Here is a 20,615-nt window from a genome sequence, read left to right as displayed (position 1 = left end):
CTCCTTCATCTGTCTAAGCATCCAAAAAAATGCCATTTTTAGCAAAACCACAAATATAAATTGAGCCACAGTATTTGTATAATCCATTTAAAAAAGATTTTAAACATGGTTTTTAATCTTGAAGCCTGGAGTCTAAGTTGAATATCTGGCATCACAATTTCATCAATACGAAACAACAAATCTGATATGCAACCACACTTACTATCTGTCCTGTGTTGGGATTCTTGTGCATCACAGGGGGCCCCCTGATATGATTCCACATCTGACCAGATGTCATTGCAAATATCACCGCCTACAACATGAAATTTAAATAAAAAATATTTATAAAGTAAAGTGACAAGACAAGAAATCCAAAATTTTCAGCGTGGTTACATATCTACTATTATGATTTCAAACAGTCACTGTCAAATCTGGATAAGAAGGATCAACACAAATATAAATGCATACACACAGTATGTGACAAAGCCTAAGTCATCATATCTGCTCTTCTAATGACTGTTCTATTATTTAACTGGTGATTAGCATAACTATTTATCTTTTAATCTTATTCTGATTCTGCCCTTTCCTTCTTACCGCATTAAGCTCACATATAACTCAGATCTAACTGCACTGACCCTGATCTGCCATAACATAATGTGCCAGCAGATCTGTGTATATGCAGTTTATTAGAAGTAATCAGTGGAAGTGGAACAAACATAGGATGTGATCTGCTGGTGCATTATGAAATGGCAGATCAGAGTCTTTTGTATGCAGTTGGACCCAACTTATAAGTAAGTATATAATTACTATCTTTCTCTTCTAAATCATCTGAATGCAATGTTAAATTTGGTTTACAAGAATGAATATAAAACCTGTGATTTATGTCACATCAACCTCAGTAAATGCATAAAACACAAGAGTCCCATGAAGGGACTTGTTGCTCTAATGGTCAAGAAGAATTTCTGGCAATCCAAAATATTTCTGTTTCTTTTTTTTAACTGCTACATACTGAAACCATCTCTGATATTCGTGAGAAATTCCAACATGCCTAATTTATTAACAGAACTGCTTTTTTATGTCTGAATTAACATGTTCACAAATTACCTGTAAGTGGTGTGTCAAATGTCAAAGCTTATCATCAACAGAAAATCATTTGTCTTAGAAAATGTCAAACTTTGCTTTAATCTATATGCAATAATTTTCATTCAAAAACAACAAGTCACTGAATAAGACCATACATATATCCATAAATCGGTTAAATAATCTTAAAAAATAGCAGACTGGGAACTACCCAATTGGGCTCATTTTTACCAGTTTGGTTTCTCTACTCCCATTTTGTCCAGTTTCCCACCCTGCTCTCTCACTCCCATTTTTGCCAACTGACACCCAGACAGACAATGGGGAGGGAGGGATACAGCAAAATCATAATTTTTATCTTAAAACCCATCCAGCCCTACTAAAAACTTAAGACAAGACCTTCAGCCTTAAAATTAATTTAGAGATTGGAATGCAAGTAAATACAAAGTCTGATCCAAATTCATTGGTTTGTATATGGAGTAATGACAGCAAAACTTTCAAGAGGAAAACCATTGTGGCCAAATTTTTTGTTCAAGGAGCACTATTTTCATTTAAAACTAACTAGACATCATAAGAAACTTTTTAGTGAAACATCCTTCTTAACTCACCATCTTCACAGGTGTAGCAGTAATAATAAGTTTTTCAATAGCTACCATTGAGGCTGTATTGTTAGTCAGAATGGTACAATTTTCATTTCAGAACCGACTAGACATCATATGAAGTCTTTAAGTGAAATCTCCATATTGATATGACCATCCATTAAGAAGCTATGATCAGACTTTCAAGGCAGCCAAAATGACAACCACACTGATATCCAAAGGCATGTCCAACAAGCACCATTTTCATTTAGGTCTAATCAGACATTATTAGTGAAAAGCTAAATTTATGTTTCTCCAAAAATGCTAACCCAATCACATTACTAAAATGTTAATATGATTGTGTAATGTATTAGATAGAGGAATACAAATTATTTAATAACTTATTTAATACTTACCAAACACATTAATATTTTGGCAATGTAATCATGTAATGTATTTGACAGTGAAACCCCATGTTGATACAACCATCTGTTCAGGAATAGAGATAACCTGAAAATGGTTGCCATGGCAGATGTATTTCACATCAGATTGACATAGTTATCATCCAGGACTAACTAGACATCATAATAAGTCTTTTAATGAAAACAATATGTAAATATGACCATCAATTTAGGAGAAGGTGAGACAAGATTTTCAAGACATCTGCTGTGGTGGTCATTTTGGCACCATTTCATTTCAGACCAACTATGAAATATAAAATTAGGCCATCAGAATATTTTGTAAAAATAATGTAATCATACATGTTATCCTTACCAATGCCCCTATCCCCCAGAAATTCCTGTTGTACAAAAACTCTAGATTGTTTCTCTTCAGGTACAGCAATCCACCAACCAAGGAAAACAGCAAGGCTAATGCTAAAGTTCCTGAGTAGTTGGGAGGTCTGAAAATTCTGATCTATGGGAAAGAAATTAAATATGCAATAAATTGCTAATTTGCAACAGTAAGTGTTGTATTTAAAGAAATGTACAAGTCAATGAACAAAATCTAACTCAGATTTATGTATATGTGTCTATTAAAATTGGCAATCTATTATAAAGTAGTATAAACATGTGTCTAAAACAAATTTGCATACTATTAACATTAATACATGATCAAAATGAAAATACAATATTCACCAAACATTAGAGTCTCAATCACTTTTTTTCCTGAATATTTTTGTTCAAAAATTAAAACTGACCTAATACATTACACCTAAAAGGCCAATAATACACAGATTTATAGTCTGCATACATTATTCTCAAAGGGCCATTTAGAAATCTGTGGCAAAGCTTAACATTAACGAAATTTCTCTCAATAACAATTTGCACATCACTAAATCCTTCTATTGAGATGAACCTCTGTAATAGATCAAATTCAGAAACTGCTATGCACATTTGTAATTCACATCAAGCAATAATTCCAGGTCTGAAATAATTATTTTAATAAGGACTAAAACTCACTTATTATACCAGTGATTGTTCACACAGAAGCAAGCCTAAGATATTACCAAATAAATATACTAAAGTGAAGAAATGATAGAAGTCCCAGAACTATTTTTGCCAAGGGCAACTTTATCACATGATCTATTTAAATATTACAGTCAATTCAGTGTGATTTTGCCCTGAATGAGACATATGTCAAATATATTATCTTCTTCTTACATCGAGGATTTTGAAAAATACAAGAAATATTTTGAACCCAAACAAAAAAAACACAGGTCACCATGTCTGAAATAAATCTGCAGCAATATTCTGACATAAAGAACACGAATGGAGAAAGACAGAAAATTAAAGCAACCAAATGCAGATCAGAATATTTTCTTAACTGCCAAGTACATGTGACCCAACGAAATGCAAATTCCAAAAATGACTTTGTTTAGCACATAACTTTATAAAATGCCTCAATCTGATTGCTTAGTGAGATTTTTGTGTCATTACAAAACAAGTCAAAAATCTACAATGACCTTCACAATATCTTGTAAAATGACTACACAGACTTCTGATAAATACTATGTTTATTAGTAAGTTTTTGTAACACCTTAAGCAATTTTGTCATCTTTACTCATGTCCAAAAAAATGCAATAAAGTGGTTGTCAGTTTACAAATATATGTGTAACATAATATGTAGGAGATGCATTACATGAAAAAGTCAGCAAAAAATGGACATATATGTGTGCAAATGTGATTAGACAGGACACAATATTTATAAAACATCTTCAAAAAATGTGCTGATAAATACCTGTATATCAGTTCTTTCTCCAACCCATCTAGCAATCTGCTCTGCCTGAAAACCAACTCTAAAAGAAGAGTAATGTTTGAAATTAGCAGGTGCAGGTAAGTTGTACCTCAGATTGATACATACAAAACCTAATAAAATTTTGTTTAAAAAAAGAAATAAAAAGTGAAGTTGAAATGGCTCATGGAGCTACATTATCAGAGCTCCCAATGACACAAAATAGTACTAAATTACAGAGAAATAACAAAGATGATGTAGGATATGCTTTCATTGTACCAACATAAACTTTAAGCAAATTATACTTTTTATCATGGTACCTAAACAAGTGAAACTGGTAAGACAGAAAGCCCAAGCATAAACTTTAGACCTACAGTGAGGCTGATAAAACCAGAACTCCAAGCTTATTATGGCATAAATTTTAGACCTATAGTGAGATTGGTAAGACAGGAACATCAAGCATATCATTGCATGAAGTTTAGACCTGCAGTGAGACAGGTAAGACAGGAACATCAAGCATATCACTGCATGAAGTTTAGACCTGTAGTGAGACAGGTAAGACAGGAACATCAAGCATATCATTGCATGAAGTTTAGACCTGTACTGAGACAGGTAAGACAGGAACATCAAGCATATCATTGCATAAAGTTTAGACCTGTAGTGAGACAGGTAAGACAGGAACTCCATGCATATCATTGCATGAAGTTTAGACCTATAGTGAGACAGGTAAGACAGGAACATCAAGCATATCACTGCATGAAGTTTACACCTGTAGTGAGACAGGTAAGACAGGAACATCAAGCATATCACTGCATGAAGTTTACACCTGTAGTGAGACAGGTAAGACAGGAACTCCATGCATATCATTGCATGAAGTTTAGACCTGTAGTGAGACAGGTAAGACATGAACATAAAGTCATTGCATGAAGTTTAGACCTGTAGTGAGACAGGCAAGACAGGAACATCAAGCATATCACTGCATGAAGTTTACACCTGTAGTGAGACAGGTAAGACAGGAACTCCATGCACATCATTGCATGAAGGTTAGACCTGTAGTGAGACAGGTAAGTCAGGAACATCAAGCATATCATTGCATGAAGTTTACACCTGTAGTGAGACAGGTAAGACAGGAACTCCATGCATATCATTACATGAAGTTTACACCTGTAGTGAGACAGGTAAGACAGGAACATCAAGCATATCATTGCATGAAGTTTACACCTGTAGTGAGACAGGTAAAACAGGAACTCCATGCATATCATTGCATGAAGTTTAGACCTGTAGTGAGACAGGTAAGACAGGAACATCAAGCATATCATTGCATGAAGTTTACACCTGTAGTGAGACAGGTAAGACAGGAACTCCATGCAGCATATTATGGAAAAGAAAGTGAGGAGAGTATAACAGTTATAACGAGGAAATCCGGGCAAAGATAGTCAGATACTCCATTGATAATGGTGTTGCCAAGGCAGCCAGCAAATTCAGTAGCGATCTGAGTTGTATGATCAGTGAGACCACAGTACAGAGTATGCGGGACCAATACATAAAGTTAAAAAAGCAAGATGGGCAACATCTTTCTAATTTACCCAAATCATCCCGGGACAATCCTTTGATGCCAGGAAGCATGCCTGATGCAGAGATACAAGACTGGATCAAGAAAGTTAGAATTAATGGAAGAGTGATCAATATTAGGATTGTAATAGCTGGGGCAGAGGCTGTGATCACCAAGCATGCTTGCAGCCAGCTAGCACATTACGGTGGACACATCAGCATCACCAAGCATTGGGTGAGGTTGTTACTTCGCCATATGGGATTTGTTAAACGGAAAGTATAAAACAGCTGCCCTGTGAGTTTGAAGACATTAAGAAAACATTCTTGGAGAAAGTTACACCGTAGTGAAACATCACAATATTCCAGACAGTCTCCTGCCCCCATAAGTTATTTACGCAAGGAAGATTGACAGATGCCTACCCAAGGGTGTAGTTTTCCCTGACCACTGGGATGTGACTCGAACAGTCTCACACTGGAGTAATGAAGACTCTATGATACATTATGTGGATAATGTCATCATCATTCCTTATGTGAACAAAACATGTGACATGCTGCCCCTTGCACAATGCAATCAGCAAGCAGTGCCCCTTGCACAATGCAATCAGCAAGCAGTGGCAATATTTGATGTGTTTAGAGCACACCAAAGTGCAAAGATGCTAACTAAATTGAAAGACAGCGAAATACCTTTCTTAGTGCCTGCCTCTTGACTTCAACCACTAGACTTAACAGTAAATAAAAAGTACAAAGAAGAATTGATGTCAAACTTCCACGAGTGGTATGCTAAACAAGTCATGGATGCCATTACGGAAAAAGATGTTACTGGTGATGACCAGTGCACAGTATTAGTAAACCATGCAACCTCATTAATCAAGCCATTTCACACTGAACGGATAATTGCAGCTCATGCGACAATGAGTGAAAGATCAGACCTAATTATCAGTGGTTTTGAAAAAGTTGGACTTGTTTAATTCAGCAATTTGGGGATTATTTACCTGAGAATCATTTGTGAGTTGCACCATACTCTACCATATTTTTCATTAGTTTATATGTATCATGTATTTTGTTGTATGCTTATAAGTTAATCAGATGCTTCTAACTTGCTGATTGTGTGCCACGGAGTTGCTCCCAATATATGCCAAAGTTGTAAATTGATGGATATATCATTTATATAGTTGAAGAATAAATATTTCAGCTACCATTTCTTTTTTTGTTGCGTACTGTGTAAACAAGAATCCAAAATATGCAGAGAGATTTACAGCTTGTTACAAAATGGTGGAGCTCAGTATAGAAGAAATCTTTATTGTTGAGTAATAATATTTCTGTATTAAAAGCTCAAAAATATTCTTGAGCATAGAGATGACAAACTGTGCCTAAAGATGAGCATAAACTGAGTTAATACTTGCCTATGAATATCCATGGTGTCTGCCTTTTTGGGTTTACCTTTAGGTGGAAAATGCATGAACACTGGAGCTGTACTGAGTTTCAGCTGCAAGATTTATATAAAAAACAACAGGTTTATGCTGAATCATCGATAGTTACCTGATAACAAAATAGTTAGGACCAAAGAGGAACTTAGTACACATTGCAGTTGAACTACAAGCCTGCCAATGCCAAAGCATAATTTTATCAAATCTTTAAGCTTAATCATTTAAATGTATCTTTATCAGAAATAACAAAATCATGTTTAAATGTAGACCATTTATACAATGGTAATTTATCTAAAGCAACAAACAATCCTACAATGATACAATAAAGTGAAAGGTTATACAGAATACTGCAGTATTCATGTTCTTTATTTTTTTTACAACATCACATTTTATTTTTGGTAAATATTTGACCAAACAATTAAACCTGGAACAAGCCTGGTACTATGGTACTATCAGTTGGTAAGTGACTTAACATGTTAGTATAATATCACTATTTCTTTTTTTTATAGGTACTAAAACCCTCAAATTTAAAGACTCTGTGGAAATAATGTCCCTTCTGTGGAAACATATGGAACCCTTTGCCTAATTTATGAATTTACATACCAACAAAAATACAATTATTGCCAAAATAAATGAATTAACAGAACTTCATACAACTTCAATTTCTTTTTCTGTTCTTTAAAAAAACTGCCATTAATAATGCAAAGTAAGGTTAATACAGTTACCAAACTTTATGTGACCAAATAGTAACTTACACTGCCAAACACATCAGCTCCCTCATCATAGTCTACCATTGCAAAGAAAAGCTTATTGGAAAACCCTTGTGAATACCTCCATGAATTAGCAAGGACTGTGTATTCTTCATGGGCTTGTCTGCAAACAGAACATTATCATAATTGTGCATTAATTTATTCTCCCGAACTTCTGCTAACAAATAAATGGGGCACAAAAAAGAAAAAGGAAATAGACAAAGTAAATTGCCAAACAATAATGCCAAGTAACATATCTTGATCTTTAATATATTTTACACAGTAAACCTACAAAGTGGTCCATTACTATTGATGTTCCCACTAACTTCAGTATCAGGTAAACATGGCAATGGGTCCAACATGATTATTCAATTGTGTTATGTATAAAATCCCTTATATAAGGTAACCTAACCAATAAGGCAGTCTACTTTAATGGCTGCAATAAACAGCATTAAAGTAAGGGAGTACTATATATTAAGTTGCATTAATATAAATGTCTCTTTTATAAGGAAGGCATCTACTCCACTTCTATGGCTCCCTTTGGCTGTGTTTTAGAGCAAGATCACTTCATGTACTGTACTGCCATGTAGCATAAAATGAATGAATATGTTGGGGAAGGTTTATGAAAAATAACAATCTAAAATAATAATAAATTTACATATAACCTGAAATGTCCTTTAACACAGAAAGTAAAAGTTTTCAAGTTTATCAAATGGAGACAATAATGGAAACAAAGATAACCTTCAGAAAAGTGTACTGTTTTCTTTGAATCTATATGACTGCATTTGATGGGTATAGAGCTCATGACCTGTCCATGTTCATTCATAATCTAATTCTGACAATAATCAGCAAAATCCTCAATATTCATTTGGAAAACATTGCTATTTCCATCACTTTCCTATTAACACAGATGATGGAGTACATGCACAAGATCTGTATGTACTCTCCTAATGTACGAGATCTGATCAGGATTTCAATAATTATGCAAAATTCTATTCATGTATATAGGTATCAACATACTGCCAAGATGCTGTCCTTAGTCGAACTTATCAGCAATCTTTGGTTTGCTTTCAGAGGAACACACAGTCACATACAATTTGTTCCTATCAATAGTATAAAGGTAGAAATCTAGCCTGTACTTCACAGTGAAGCTTGTTTACAAGCAATCCACGTTAGTTTCAAAATGTCATGATCAACTAATGTGATATCACATGCTCATGCTCTTGTGTCTGGATGGCTACAATCACTTGTAATAAAAGACAAATAAAGTTGGTAACTGATTATTTACAAAAGTACTGCCATGGAAAGTTTCAAGCAAAATCCATTACAGTATGCTTAGAAATACCAATGTAATAGGCATGGTATAGATGAAGAGCTCAACTGTCAGACCTAACACAATGGCTTTTGTGCCAATGGCAGTTTTGGGTGTCACAGAGCCTATTTACAAATACAACAACTGAGTCACAGCATACAGTAATGGCTTAACACAGACAAATACTGATACCCAACTTGAATGAAGTGGTTTTATACAAATCTTTACACTGATAAAACTGGAGACTATACTGATTTGTTCTGTGGCATAAAAGAATCCATCGCACAACTTCATTATATCTGAAACTGCATTATAATCAAGGGCGTTATAACAAACTGTAATAGGAATAAATATGGATGTAAAATTCCAGTTGAAGTGACTGTCTTAATAGGGCAAAGTGATAGACAAAATAGGGATAAGTTTGCCAACAACTGGTATTTTCCTGGCTCTGTAAGTCAAGTAGTAGTAAATTAGGTCTAGGGCCATAAACTGACAACCTGTTAACAAAGACTCCTACAATAAATCTGAACTAAATGAACATCAGGTAAAAAGTAACAAATATATGCTAGCTGACAATCTTTTTTTCAACAAAATATCTTCTCAAAATGTATCCGAGCATTTAAATATAACCACAAAATGGTTATGGGTATGATGGAAAGACAATTACCTAGCCCAGATAGACAGGAAAAACAACAAATCATTGTTAATCATGTAAAAAAATTAAAGCATCTTAAATTTTCACATAAACAAAAACAAATTTAAATTCTACATCCATTTCCCCATATCTCTGCTGGACTATTAATCAAGACTGGAATTTTTGCCCCCGCCCCCCTTACAGTTCAATAGTTTTTATACATGGAGGGATTTCATGATGAATTTTAACAACTACTTACATGGCTTTAAAACCCCGAGATGTTTTATTCACCACTCCAAAGGAGCACCATGCTAACATTTTTAATGATCCCGCCTAAATTTCCTGATCATGGTATCAACTAGCGTTAGGACAAAACTATAGCTCTAAAGGCTGATATACATAGACTTTTATAGCTGAAAAGTTGTTGTTGTTGTTGTGGGGTTTAACGCCATTTTTCAGCACACAATAGGCTATACATGGCAGCCAGTATTAATAGTGGAGGAAGAACTGGGAAAACCCTGGAAAGAACCACCGACCCATGAGATAGCTGAAAAGTATCACTTGTAAAAAAAAAAAAACTATTAAAAACAATTTCTGAGGAAAAATGAACAATATTTTTACATGGCTATCGACACATTAGAGAAACCCATACAAACCAGTCTACTTGGGGCTGGAAATATTCCACCTGCACAACAACCTATGTAATGATGTACGCTGAGTAATCTGAGTATGAGAGTATGACTGCATGGGTAAAATTGGGGAAAAAACCACATTACTGAAAGCAGTCTGGGGCTCAAGGGGGCTGCCTAGGTCCCTTTGTGGGACCAGGTCAAAGCCCTAGTTGGGAGTTGGGGGGGGGGGGGTGAAGACCCTCTAAAGCTAAAAATGGAGTAATTTTTACACTATATTTTTACAAGAAAATTGTAATTAAACAATCCAAAATTCTGATTCTTTAATATGATGCATCCATCCATTAAATCATTAATACATACAATTTCTCATTTAAAAATTTTGAATTTAAAAAATGTGCTTCATCTCAACAGAATTTTTCCATTAGTATTCTGTAAATGCAAAAATTTAAGAGCCAAACATAAAATTCAAATGGAAATGTTTGATACATAATAAATTATGAATTATGTTTTACTTCAATATATATATATTCTATGAGGCTGATATTAAAAGATTTCAATTTCATTCACTTAGTCAAAGAATAATATCTTCTTAGTCTTCTTAGTCTTAAATCTGTTATCAAGAACTGATTTTGTATGTTGGCTACCTTTTATGTTTCAATGTCATTCTCCTGTTATCACCAAGACACTCATTAATTAGTATATTTCTGCATTATTCATAAAGTCAGAAAGCGTGATCTTTTCCAATTGGCAAAGTCTTGGCACTATAATTACACCCTATATTAATATATATCGTCACAACTGAAATAAGTGTACTGGGCTGCGGTTCCAGGTAAGTTCAGTGTGTGTCTTTGTTTTGACAATTAGCACTGTCAAGTACCTGATGTCTGGAAGAACACATGGCCAATTCCACTACAGGCATTCATTGTACCCTGCAATGTGCTGGGCCTTGGCATTAGTGAACTGCCAAAATAAACTGATCTGTTAACCATGAAAGAGGATTGCCATCCCAAGTTATACCAAATACATCCAACGCGTGATCACTTGTTAACTTATAATAGCGACCAGTGGACATTTTTAATGATCCAACAGATTTGTGCTAGCTGGAATTAACTGATCTGTCAGGAAATTACTGATCTCAGATTAGCTGAATGGCCTTACATTTGAACTCTTTACTTACCTTTTAATGCAAAATATGGATGACTACAGTGACATTCTTGTACATACCACATAAACTTTTTACTTGTCAGTATTACTAACTTAAAAGTTCCCAAGCAGTAAATTCAATAACATGAAATAATAATAAAGAGTTTACTGCATGCAAAATAGATGGAATAAATGGATGCCAATAAATTTCAAAGTCTGAATTATGTGATGAATTCAAAGTTTGTATGAGGAGTATGACTGAAAGACTTAATAATGAACAGCCAAAACAATTTCTATTTTTCCATTTAGAATTCATTACCTTTCAATAACTGCATTATAAACATGTAACATGGTTGTTCACAAATACACAAGTACAATATGTTGAAAGTTTAAAAAGTTCAAGCACTTCAAATGTATCCCTATCAACTCATGTACTTACTTGCATACTGAACAGGACCGTTGAGGCTGAAGAGCTGTAAGCATAACAATAACAGAGTAATTCCTTGGAACTTCTCGGACATATTGTCGAAACTTTTCCCCATTCAACCTAATGACTGACTTCTTATTATTCCATTCAATAAGCTGTTGAACTCTTTCTCCTAAAATATCCTGCAATGCAAAACCATGTAAGAATTATACTTAAAGGTCATCTACTAGAAATATACAAAATGTTACTGTTTTCTAAAGAAATGTTTGAAGGTGTAGGGAAAGAGAAGCAGTCTGGTCTTGTCACCACACAAAATTCCACCAGTAGTATTTGTACTGAAGCAACAATCAGATTGTTAGTAAAGTTGGGGCGACTGGCATTAGAGACATCAATGTTAATTTGATAAAGAACAGTAAATTTATTTACAGAGCAACAGTTGGAATCATCTGTGAAAAGAAAATGTTACAAATTATAATATAAATTCTTTGCTTGCAAAACTTGTGTTCCCATTTTGACCTCCACACCAAAGTTTAATATGCATTTGTGTATGTATAGGGTTTAACATCAACTCAGCATAATCCTACCTATAAAGTGCCAGGTTTATATAATTACTAGGTATGTAAAGACCATTTTTTAATACATGCAACTGATGCTGACCTTGTTGTCCACCCCCAACCCATGGCTCTAAGTCCTTCGGTCATAACTTGGAAACTGAAATAATCCGTCTCTCCTATCTTCGCTAGTCAAGGTTCCGAAATATTAACCCAATCTACACCTTGGTGGATCACGCAGATATTTTTGTGCTTCAGGTCTAATGAATTTCCATGGATGTGGTGCATCCAATCAAAATAAGTCTGTTCAGATTTTAACACTGTTCCTACATGATTGAAATATGGGTAGCACAGAACTTGAATGGACTCATGAATAAGCAATTTTTTTCCACTGCCAGTCCATGTTTGTACAAATACCATTCACTCAAATACACCTGTAATAGCTTCTCTCTAGTACAGTCATACTTTTGATGTTAAACCAGCAAAGTATTCTTCTGCCTCCAGTATTTTTAGCCAATGTACAATGCACAGATGTTACACACTATTGGTTAGTTTTCATAACATATCAAAGGATGCAATGCATGAAATCCAACAGATGTTGTTATGAAAAAGCACTAAACTACCTGCTCAATCTACCAAGGTGTAGATGGGATTAACACATCAGAACCTTGGCTAGCAAAATTTTCCCTGTGTTGATATGTTAAGTGAGGAGAAGCTATGACAAAAGTTTCAAGACTGCAGCCATACTGACTGTCAGATCAGCACCATTTTCATTTAGGTCCAACTTGATACAACAAGACATTTGGTGAAAAGCCCATGCTGATATGACCATCCATCTTGGAGGAGCAGCAATAACAAGATTTTCAAGATGGCTGTTGTGGTATATATTATTAATGGCCACATCAGCACCATTTTCATTTGGTATCAACTAAAAATTATCAGAAATCTCACTGCATAATGTCCATGTTGATTTTATTTTCTGTTCAACTGGAGAAGGAATATCAGGAGTTTCAAGATGGCTGCCATGGTGGCCATATTGGATGTCTGAGTGGTACCATTTTTATTTTGGACCAGCTAGACAATAAGTGTTATGGAGAATACCCCGTTTTATTATGACTTTCTCCTTGGTTTCAGTCATTAAACAATACAGTTAATAAGTACTCTTTGCATAGGACATCCTTGTCACACAGTTGAACTTCAAGCTTTAAAACAAGAATTATAAAGCTATTTGATGTTTTCTTATCAAATAACCACTTTACTGAGAATCTATTTTATGATAAGCCTATCCACTGTTATATGTTTTTTCTGAGAGTACTAAAAACATGTTATGCATATGTTCACTTGTCATTACAATATCTACTGTTGCATGGACAATGGCCTTTGATTCCACTCTACAATTATCAAATACTTCTGAAAATAGCAAAGGTGAGGACACTGGAATATCTCTATGCCACATGTACAGTGTCTAAAGTTTCTTTATATGGGGTATTAGGGAAACAATGCAATGCCTAAAGCATGTGCTGAATAATGGCATTATGCTCACAACTAAATGAACAATAAAGACACAACAACAACAATCTTCACTTAAATGAACAATAAAGATTACAATCACTTTGAAACCCAAGCCTATAATTCAGCATAAATTTCTCTGTAGCCTGATGGACTAGTAGACAGAAACTTACTAAACCTGCTGACTCTTCATTACTGAGTAGTACTTACCACTTACCAGTAGTAGTTACTTGGCAACAACCCAAACTTTACAAGACATTGGGCCACTACAATGTCTGTCTTAAAACTGACCAGCCTTGGGCCAGCAGACTACCAGTAATTCAAGAAATGATAAAATCCAAAAAGCCTAATGGTCTGAAATATCTCCCATTCTTTTTATTAAGCATGGAACCCTAAATGATAGACACCTAGCTTGCCATTAATAAGAAAACAAATACCTTATTAATCAGTAACTGTTTAATAAAAAACAGTTTCACCTGAGAGATGAACAAGTCTATTAGATAAAGACCATTGGTAATTAAAATAGGCTTAACAGTGTGGGTGGGTGTGGTATACACAAATATCACATACAGTACATAAAAAGTGAAAAGTTATAAATATTAACTTTAAAAAATGGTCATTTAACTGTGTTTATGCCATCTACTTAGCAGAAAAAATTAGCTAAAATATGCAATTTGATATTACATTTTACATGCAATTGATTATGGCACTGAGACAGTAATGAACTATTGCAATGTAATTATCATGTTGCATGAAGTCTATGCAAGATGATACACAGGGTCTTGCATACAATGCATGTGATAAGCAGTATGATGTCATGTAATCGGGGATGAAAAAATGGTATTTTTCCAGTCAATATAGTCTCATGACCAACAGCCATATTACAGGCATACCTGTAGCTCAATGACTATCAAACTGTTAACACTGAAAGTACAGCTATGGTCAATACTATCAACAGCCTATATATTCCTATTATGCATATGATAAAATGACTTATTTACTTGTTTACATTTCTTCTCTTTCTTTCACCGCTTATAGTTCCGTAAATGTTACAATGTCAAAGTTTATACTGTGTATTCAGGGTCTACCATTAGATTTAAAGTTGGAGGGTTACTTGCCAAAGTAGGCAGGGGGTTTGGAGGACCTCTCCCAATGGGGATATTAGAGGTGGGGGTAAGTAGCCATGTGTAAAGTAAAAGTCACCAGGTAAATCACCCAGCTCCTGGCTGATAAGGAAAGCTGTGTACTATCAGTCTTTCATGCTTAATACCCATCTAAACATAATGAAAAGTACTTGACATCAGCTAATTATAATATTTAAAAAATACTTTTATGCATGTATAGATTTAATTTGCTTGTAAGTATGAGAACTAGTATGTGTTTCCGCTAATGTAAGAAGGCACTTCACACAAGGCAAGTCTGATTCAAATTAAGAAAAAGACAAATTTTAACAAAATTACACTGATCTGGTAAAATATATGAGCAACTTTAAAAGAGGATACATCATACAGTACTGTTAATGTTACGATTACCATTCTTGCTAATAGTTTTTGTCATTGTACAGTGTAGTCATTTGCAAAGTCATGGGATGGACAGCCTCAGAAAGCAGGATTCTAAATGGTTTTAATTTGCAAGGTTAACTACATAAAGGGACAATATTAGACCAAAGTTTTATATACATTTTGCATTGAACCCATTACAAGTATACTAAGACAGTAGTTAAAAATTTAAACTCAAGAAACAGTAATTAAAAAAGTATAGAAAACTAAATAACGAACTGTGGCAGAATATAGATAATTGCTACAGCATTACAGAAAGGCATATGAAAATATTCAGTAAGTATAGTTCATTTTGGGGAACATCATGTTTGTGATTAAAAGTTGTATAGTCATTATTGGCAAAATAGTCATAAATTTGTTTTATTGTACACCTCTACCTCGATAACTTGCACACAACAGGGTCCACAAACATAGACGGCACTAGTTACAGGGGGACCTAAATAAAATTGAAAAAAATCGTGTTGACATTGAGAAAACTGGTGGGGGGGGGGAACAGAGTTAGGGAACTGAACTGTCTTTTGACTGAATCAACATTTTATAATCCTGTCGATAATTTTTAATAACATGCTTTTTCTAATGAAGTTGTTTGCTATTCTGTTTAAATAACATTTATTTTCAAAATGTCCAACATATAAAAGATCGTTCCAACTGGTTTCAACAACCATCACATGTAAGCAAAAAAAAATTCTGTGTATTACCTCAGTGCTTTTTGTTTTCTTGACAAGTCTGGTTCCCGTAGTGGTTTTTAATAGTATCCTACCAAATCGGGAGTCAACAGAGCAGGGAACTAGATTAACTGTTGATACATCACCAAACAAGTTTCCTTTTTTTTCAAAGACATTAATTTTGTTAGACAACTGTTTACATTGAAACTCAATTTTTGTATTGTTCATTTAGTACAACACTGATGGCATGATCTCATTGGAAGTAATAATTAAACCTATCATCCTTGAGGACATCTACAAATGCCAGTTCAAGAATTCTCTGAAACTCGCTCGCCCACAATGGTCCGTATCCATGAAATCAAGCTGTTTATTTTATGAATTATTCATTTCGCTTGGCTGCCTTGTTATCTTTGATCACTGTTATGTGTGTGTGTGTGTGTGACCTGGATTTTTAACGTAGCTTTAACAATTTTTCAGTCATATCAATACAATGTCTGCAGTGTGGCAGCTTACAGTGATGTCTAGCATTGGGGCATCATGCCGCATGAAGTCCCACCCAGTCACATTATCCTGACACCAGACCGACCAGTCCTAACACTAACCTCTTAATGCTGAGCGCCAAGTGAGGCAGCTGTTAGTGCCATTTTTGTAACTCTTTGGTATGACTTGGCCAGGGATCGAACCCACGAGCTCCCACATCCGAGGCAGACGATCTAACCACTAGGCCACCAGAACAGTTCACTGTTATGAAAGAGTTGGTTAATTTAAGGTAGTTTATGTTACATACCCAATAATATTTATAAGTCTTCACTTGCCAACAATGGAACGTATCTGTGAAATCAAGCTCTTTATTTTACAAAGTATTCATTTTGCTTGGCTACCTTGTTATCTTTGACCACAGTTATGAAGAGTCAGTTAATTTAAGGTAGTTTATGCTACATACACAATAATATTTATCAGTGTGCGATTGATCAAATGATGTGTGTTCACCTGAAAAAAGAACCAGGGCTGCTAGATTTTTAAGTTTGTAGGATTTTCGTTCCTTTTAACTTTTCTTTTATTCCACCTCCTTTATTTGATTCAAAAGGCATAATTAACATGGTATTACAAAAGATGCCAGCTTTTAATTCAGTGTAACAATACAACAAATACTTCTGGAAGTCAGTTATCAAAACACAGTAGGCACTTAATTAGGTTCTCAAAGAAACGCTCGTGGACATACTGTTATGGTAGATTGACACATTTTACGTTTAATTAAAAGAGGACACATTGCATTTATGATGATTACACTTAAATGGAACTAAAAGATATAACTAGAACACAAATTTCAATTGACAAAAAAATTATTTAATTTGCATTTATTTATTAAAGTACTGCCTCCACTCGGCGTGAATGGCATTTTCATTGATTGAAATTTCCTTACATATTGTTAATTGAGGTGTACTAGGAATGCCATTTGGAAAGAAAATGTGAAACACTGTATGACCTATTTTTAAATTTGATATTTAAAGCGTTTATTAAAATGTCCAGGTCCCATCTACTATTTTCGACAATAAAACGAGCAACACATCAAAGTTTCAGCTACTAATTTTTATCTCTATTTTCTTCAAGTTCAACAAATAGGAATCAATTTTTGGGGCATTTTCTAGTTTAAAAAATGGGAGCCACACCTGACCCCACATTATAAGCAGGTTTGTGAGTTATCAAGGGAGTGGTGTATGTTGCTCATGGCTAGTATGGGACACCCTACATTGTCTTCATTCACACACTTGGCAGCCTATATTGACACTCTTCCACTAATTTATGTGTAATTAATACACTTACTGTGCTGTCTTTATCCTGGCAGAATGAAAATATGATACTAGCAAATAGACACATTTTCACGATCTGTTGACATACATTTGAATTTGTCGCAATGTGACGGTAGTCGAGGTATGCCAAAGTAAGTTCAAGTAGGTACATGTTGGGGATATGTTTCTTGACAGAGATGAACCTAAGCCAAATTACTTACAGTTCCAATAGGCACAATATATATTTTTATTCATTTCATTAAAGAATAACATTTCAACTTAACCCAATTTCGCCATTCCTGGCTTTCATCGCTTTCCAGACAACTGAAATGTAGGCCAGCGAAACTTGAAAACAGGTCCGTTTCTTTTGTAAGAATTTGAATTTATTAGAGAAAAGACATCTGAGTAAATAAAGTCTGACTAAAACATTATGACTTTACTTTGTAGAAAAGCGTCGTTATTTTAGTTGTCAGATGTGTGAAATATTTCCGAAAATTTTACTTTCGCAATGATATTAGTCGATATCAATATACGATACACAGCGCCGTTAGTTAGGATGTAAGACCTTGATGCCCACAACATTAATATCAGCGTCAATGTCTTACATGTAGGACTAGCTCGAGTCGAGCACCTGTGGATTTATTTGTTATAAATTATTATTTCAAACACTCACTGCTAAATGCTAGTGGGTACTTAACTGAAAGAACTGGGATATCACTATTACCATATTTTCAGTCATTTCTTCACACTCAAGAGCAACATACCCCGCCCACCTGCACTAAATCGTGCATTACCAGTACTGTATACATAATTCAGCTGGACACATCCTTGCCGGCATAACTTAAATAAGTTTACAAATATAGTTTTAGAGAACTGAATAATTAAATGGGACTCAATATGAACCAGCTACATACATCTTTCTTCTTCTGCACTGCATCCGTTAAACAGAAACAGACGCATACAAAAATTAACGCTAATACGTTACAACCAGCTGGGGAAGCCATCTTCTTTGCTACTTCCGGATGGGTGGACGTGTGGTGTTCACTGATTGGTCATGATCAAACCAATCAGAATCCTCCGCACACATGTCAACACATCACAGAGGAGCACGTGCGAACAAATATTTCGTACAGGTGTGTTAAGTGCAAATACACATTAATTCCAATCTTCACAAGTTTCATTCGCTAATGAACAGAAGGAAGAATATACAACGTGGAAAGAATGATGACGACGGAGAAGAAAAAAAACATGGGAAAATAAGGTTAAGTGGAAATTAGAATAAAAACTTCAGTAGGAGAACTGATCATGAGGTCATATAATCCATGTACCCCGAAAACGAGTGTTAAGTTCGGTGGTCAAAATCGCTGTTCCTGGAAACATCAAAAGAGCCTAAAATCTACAGTTACTTTTATGATCCTGCTAACAAAGATACAGTAATAGTGAAAAGTAGTCGACATTATTTTGTTGGTAACTCCAAGACGTTTCTCTTTTCCAAATTAATACACAAAAAATATATATAGTAAAAAGGTATTATTTCATTAAAATTGAATAGCCGTCTAGGATAATTAATATTCAATGGCTATTTTGGCTACAACCTACGGGAATATTTCTTTCTTTCTGTTTAAATAACATATGCTCAGAACACACTTAAATTTGCATGCAAATGCTCAGAATACACTTAAATGTACAAGCAAATAATCAGAACACTTATGTATGTGCAAATGCTCAGAACACTTGTATTTACTGAGCAATTTCGTGCAATTTCAGAATGCTTGACATGCTAAAAATCAATGTTAATTGTGTCTGTAAAATCAAAGGCATGGAAAACGCAATCCTTTCATTTCACTCCTAGGTCTCCGTTACGGATCACTGCCATCTCACCTCTGTCTGCGTGGGTTCGAATCTCGGAATCGGCCAATGTGAGTATGTGAGAAAGCTTACCAGTAGCTTCTCGAGGGTCGGTGGTTCTTTCCGGGGTTTAACCGGGTTCTTCCTCAACCATTAATACTGGCCGCCATGTATAGCCTATCGTGTGCTGAAAAATGGCGTTAAACCCTACAACAACAACAACAATCACTCCTAGGTCTTCCTAATTTCATGAGCTCAGTGTTTAAAATTACGAGTTCAATGACAGCTAGTTTCATGGCAAACTGGGGAAAAGATGGGTAACTAATACATGAATTTACAGGTGTATCAAGTAAATTTAAAATACAAATTGGATATTGTATGATATTAAAAGAAATAAAAGAAACCAAATAAATAATGTATTGTTTATTGTGACCACTCACGAATTTGGGGGAAATAAGAAGATAAATAGTTTACATTTACTTGCGAATATAAAAACAGGATGCATGATACGATCGTGACAATGCAGTTAACTGTTTAGTTGCGTTCTGCTGATGCGAGTGCATTTGATCCACTGCTGGAACTCATGCTTTAACAATCCAAATGTTTTGGGTAGCTGTACTTTGTATTCAAGAGCCCCATCTTTAGAGGCTGGGTCTAGTCTGAACACTGTCCATGGATGAAAATCCCATCCTTGTTCTGACTCTGATTCAGACTGGTCATCAATGACAGCAATAGAATTTTGGTCCCCAGCCAGTAGATGAGTTATGTGGATTTACTGGACAGTAAGCATCATTGCCCTGGTCAGTAAACAGTGGCCATGGTATGTTGTATGTAATAAAATGTAATCAATTTGACAACTGATGCAAATATCTTAATTTATATTTTTATGTATTTTATATGTTTCATGATATAAATAGCATTACTAAGGACTGATATTTATGTCTACCAGAAC

At 34.8% G+C, this 20,615-nt stretch overlaps 1 protein-coding gene across 1 annotated transcript in view; it reads right to left on the bottom strand.

Moving 5' to 3' along the window:
* The window catches only part of LOC149798384 (dolichyl-diphosphooligosaccharide--protein glycosyltransferase subunit TUSC3-like), a 28,855-nt gene extending 9,984 nt beyond the window's left edge, over window positions 1–18,871 (bottom strand). Inside the window, exons 1-7 of the mRNA XM_089963565.1 lie at window positions 18,730–18,871; window positions 11,754–11,923; window positions 7,600–7,717; window positions 6,821–6,903; window positions 3,873–3,930; window positions 2,409–2,549; window positions 203–292 (exon numbers count right to left, since the gene is read on the bottom strand). Coding sequence (XP_089819691.1) covers window positions 203–292; window positions 2,409–2,549; window positions 3,873–3,930; window positions 6,821–6,903; window positions 7,600–7,717; window positions 11,754–11,923; window positions 18,730–18,819 — 750 coding nt within the window. The 5' untranslated portion in view covers window positions 18,820–18,871. The remainder of the gene's footprint in view (window positions 1–202; window positions 293–2,408; window positions 2,550–3,872; window positions 3,931–6,820; window positions 6,904–7,599; window positions 7,718–11,753; window positions 11,924–18,729) is intronic.
* Between the last annotated feature and the right edge of the window lie 1,744 nt (window positions 18,872–20,615).

This window comes from Sinohyriopsis cumingii, chromosome 6, assembly GCF_028554795.1.
Source record: "Sinohyriopsis cumingii isolate HCF-2022 chromosome 6, ASM2855479v2, whole genome shotgun sequence".
Taxonomy (NCBI): domain Eukaryota; kingdom Metazoa; phylum Mollusca; class Bivalvia; order Unionida; family Unionidae; genus Sinohyriopsis; species Sinohyriopsis cumingii.
Note: the sequence above shows the minus strand (reverse complement) of the source record. Positions and strands in the feature narration are given on the sequence as shown.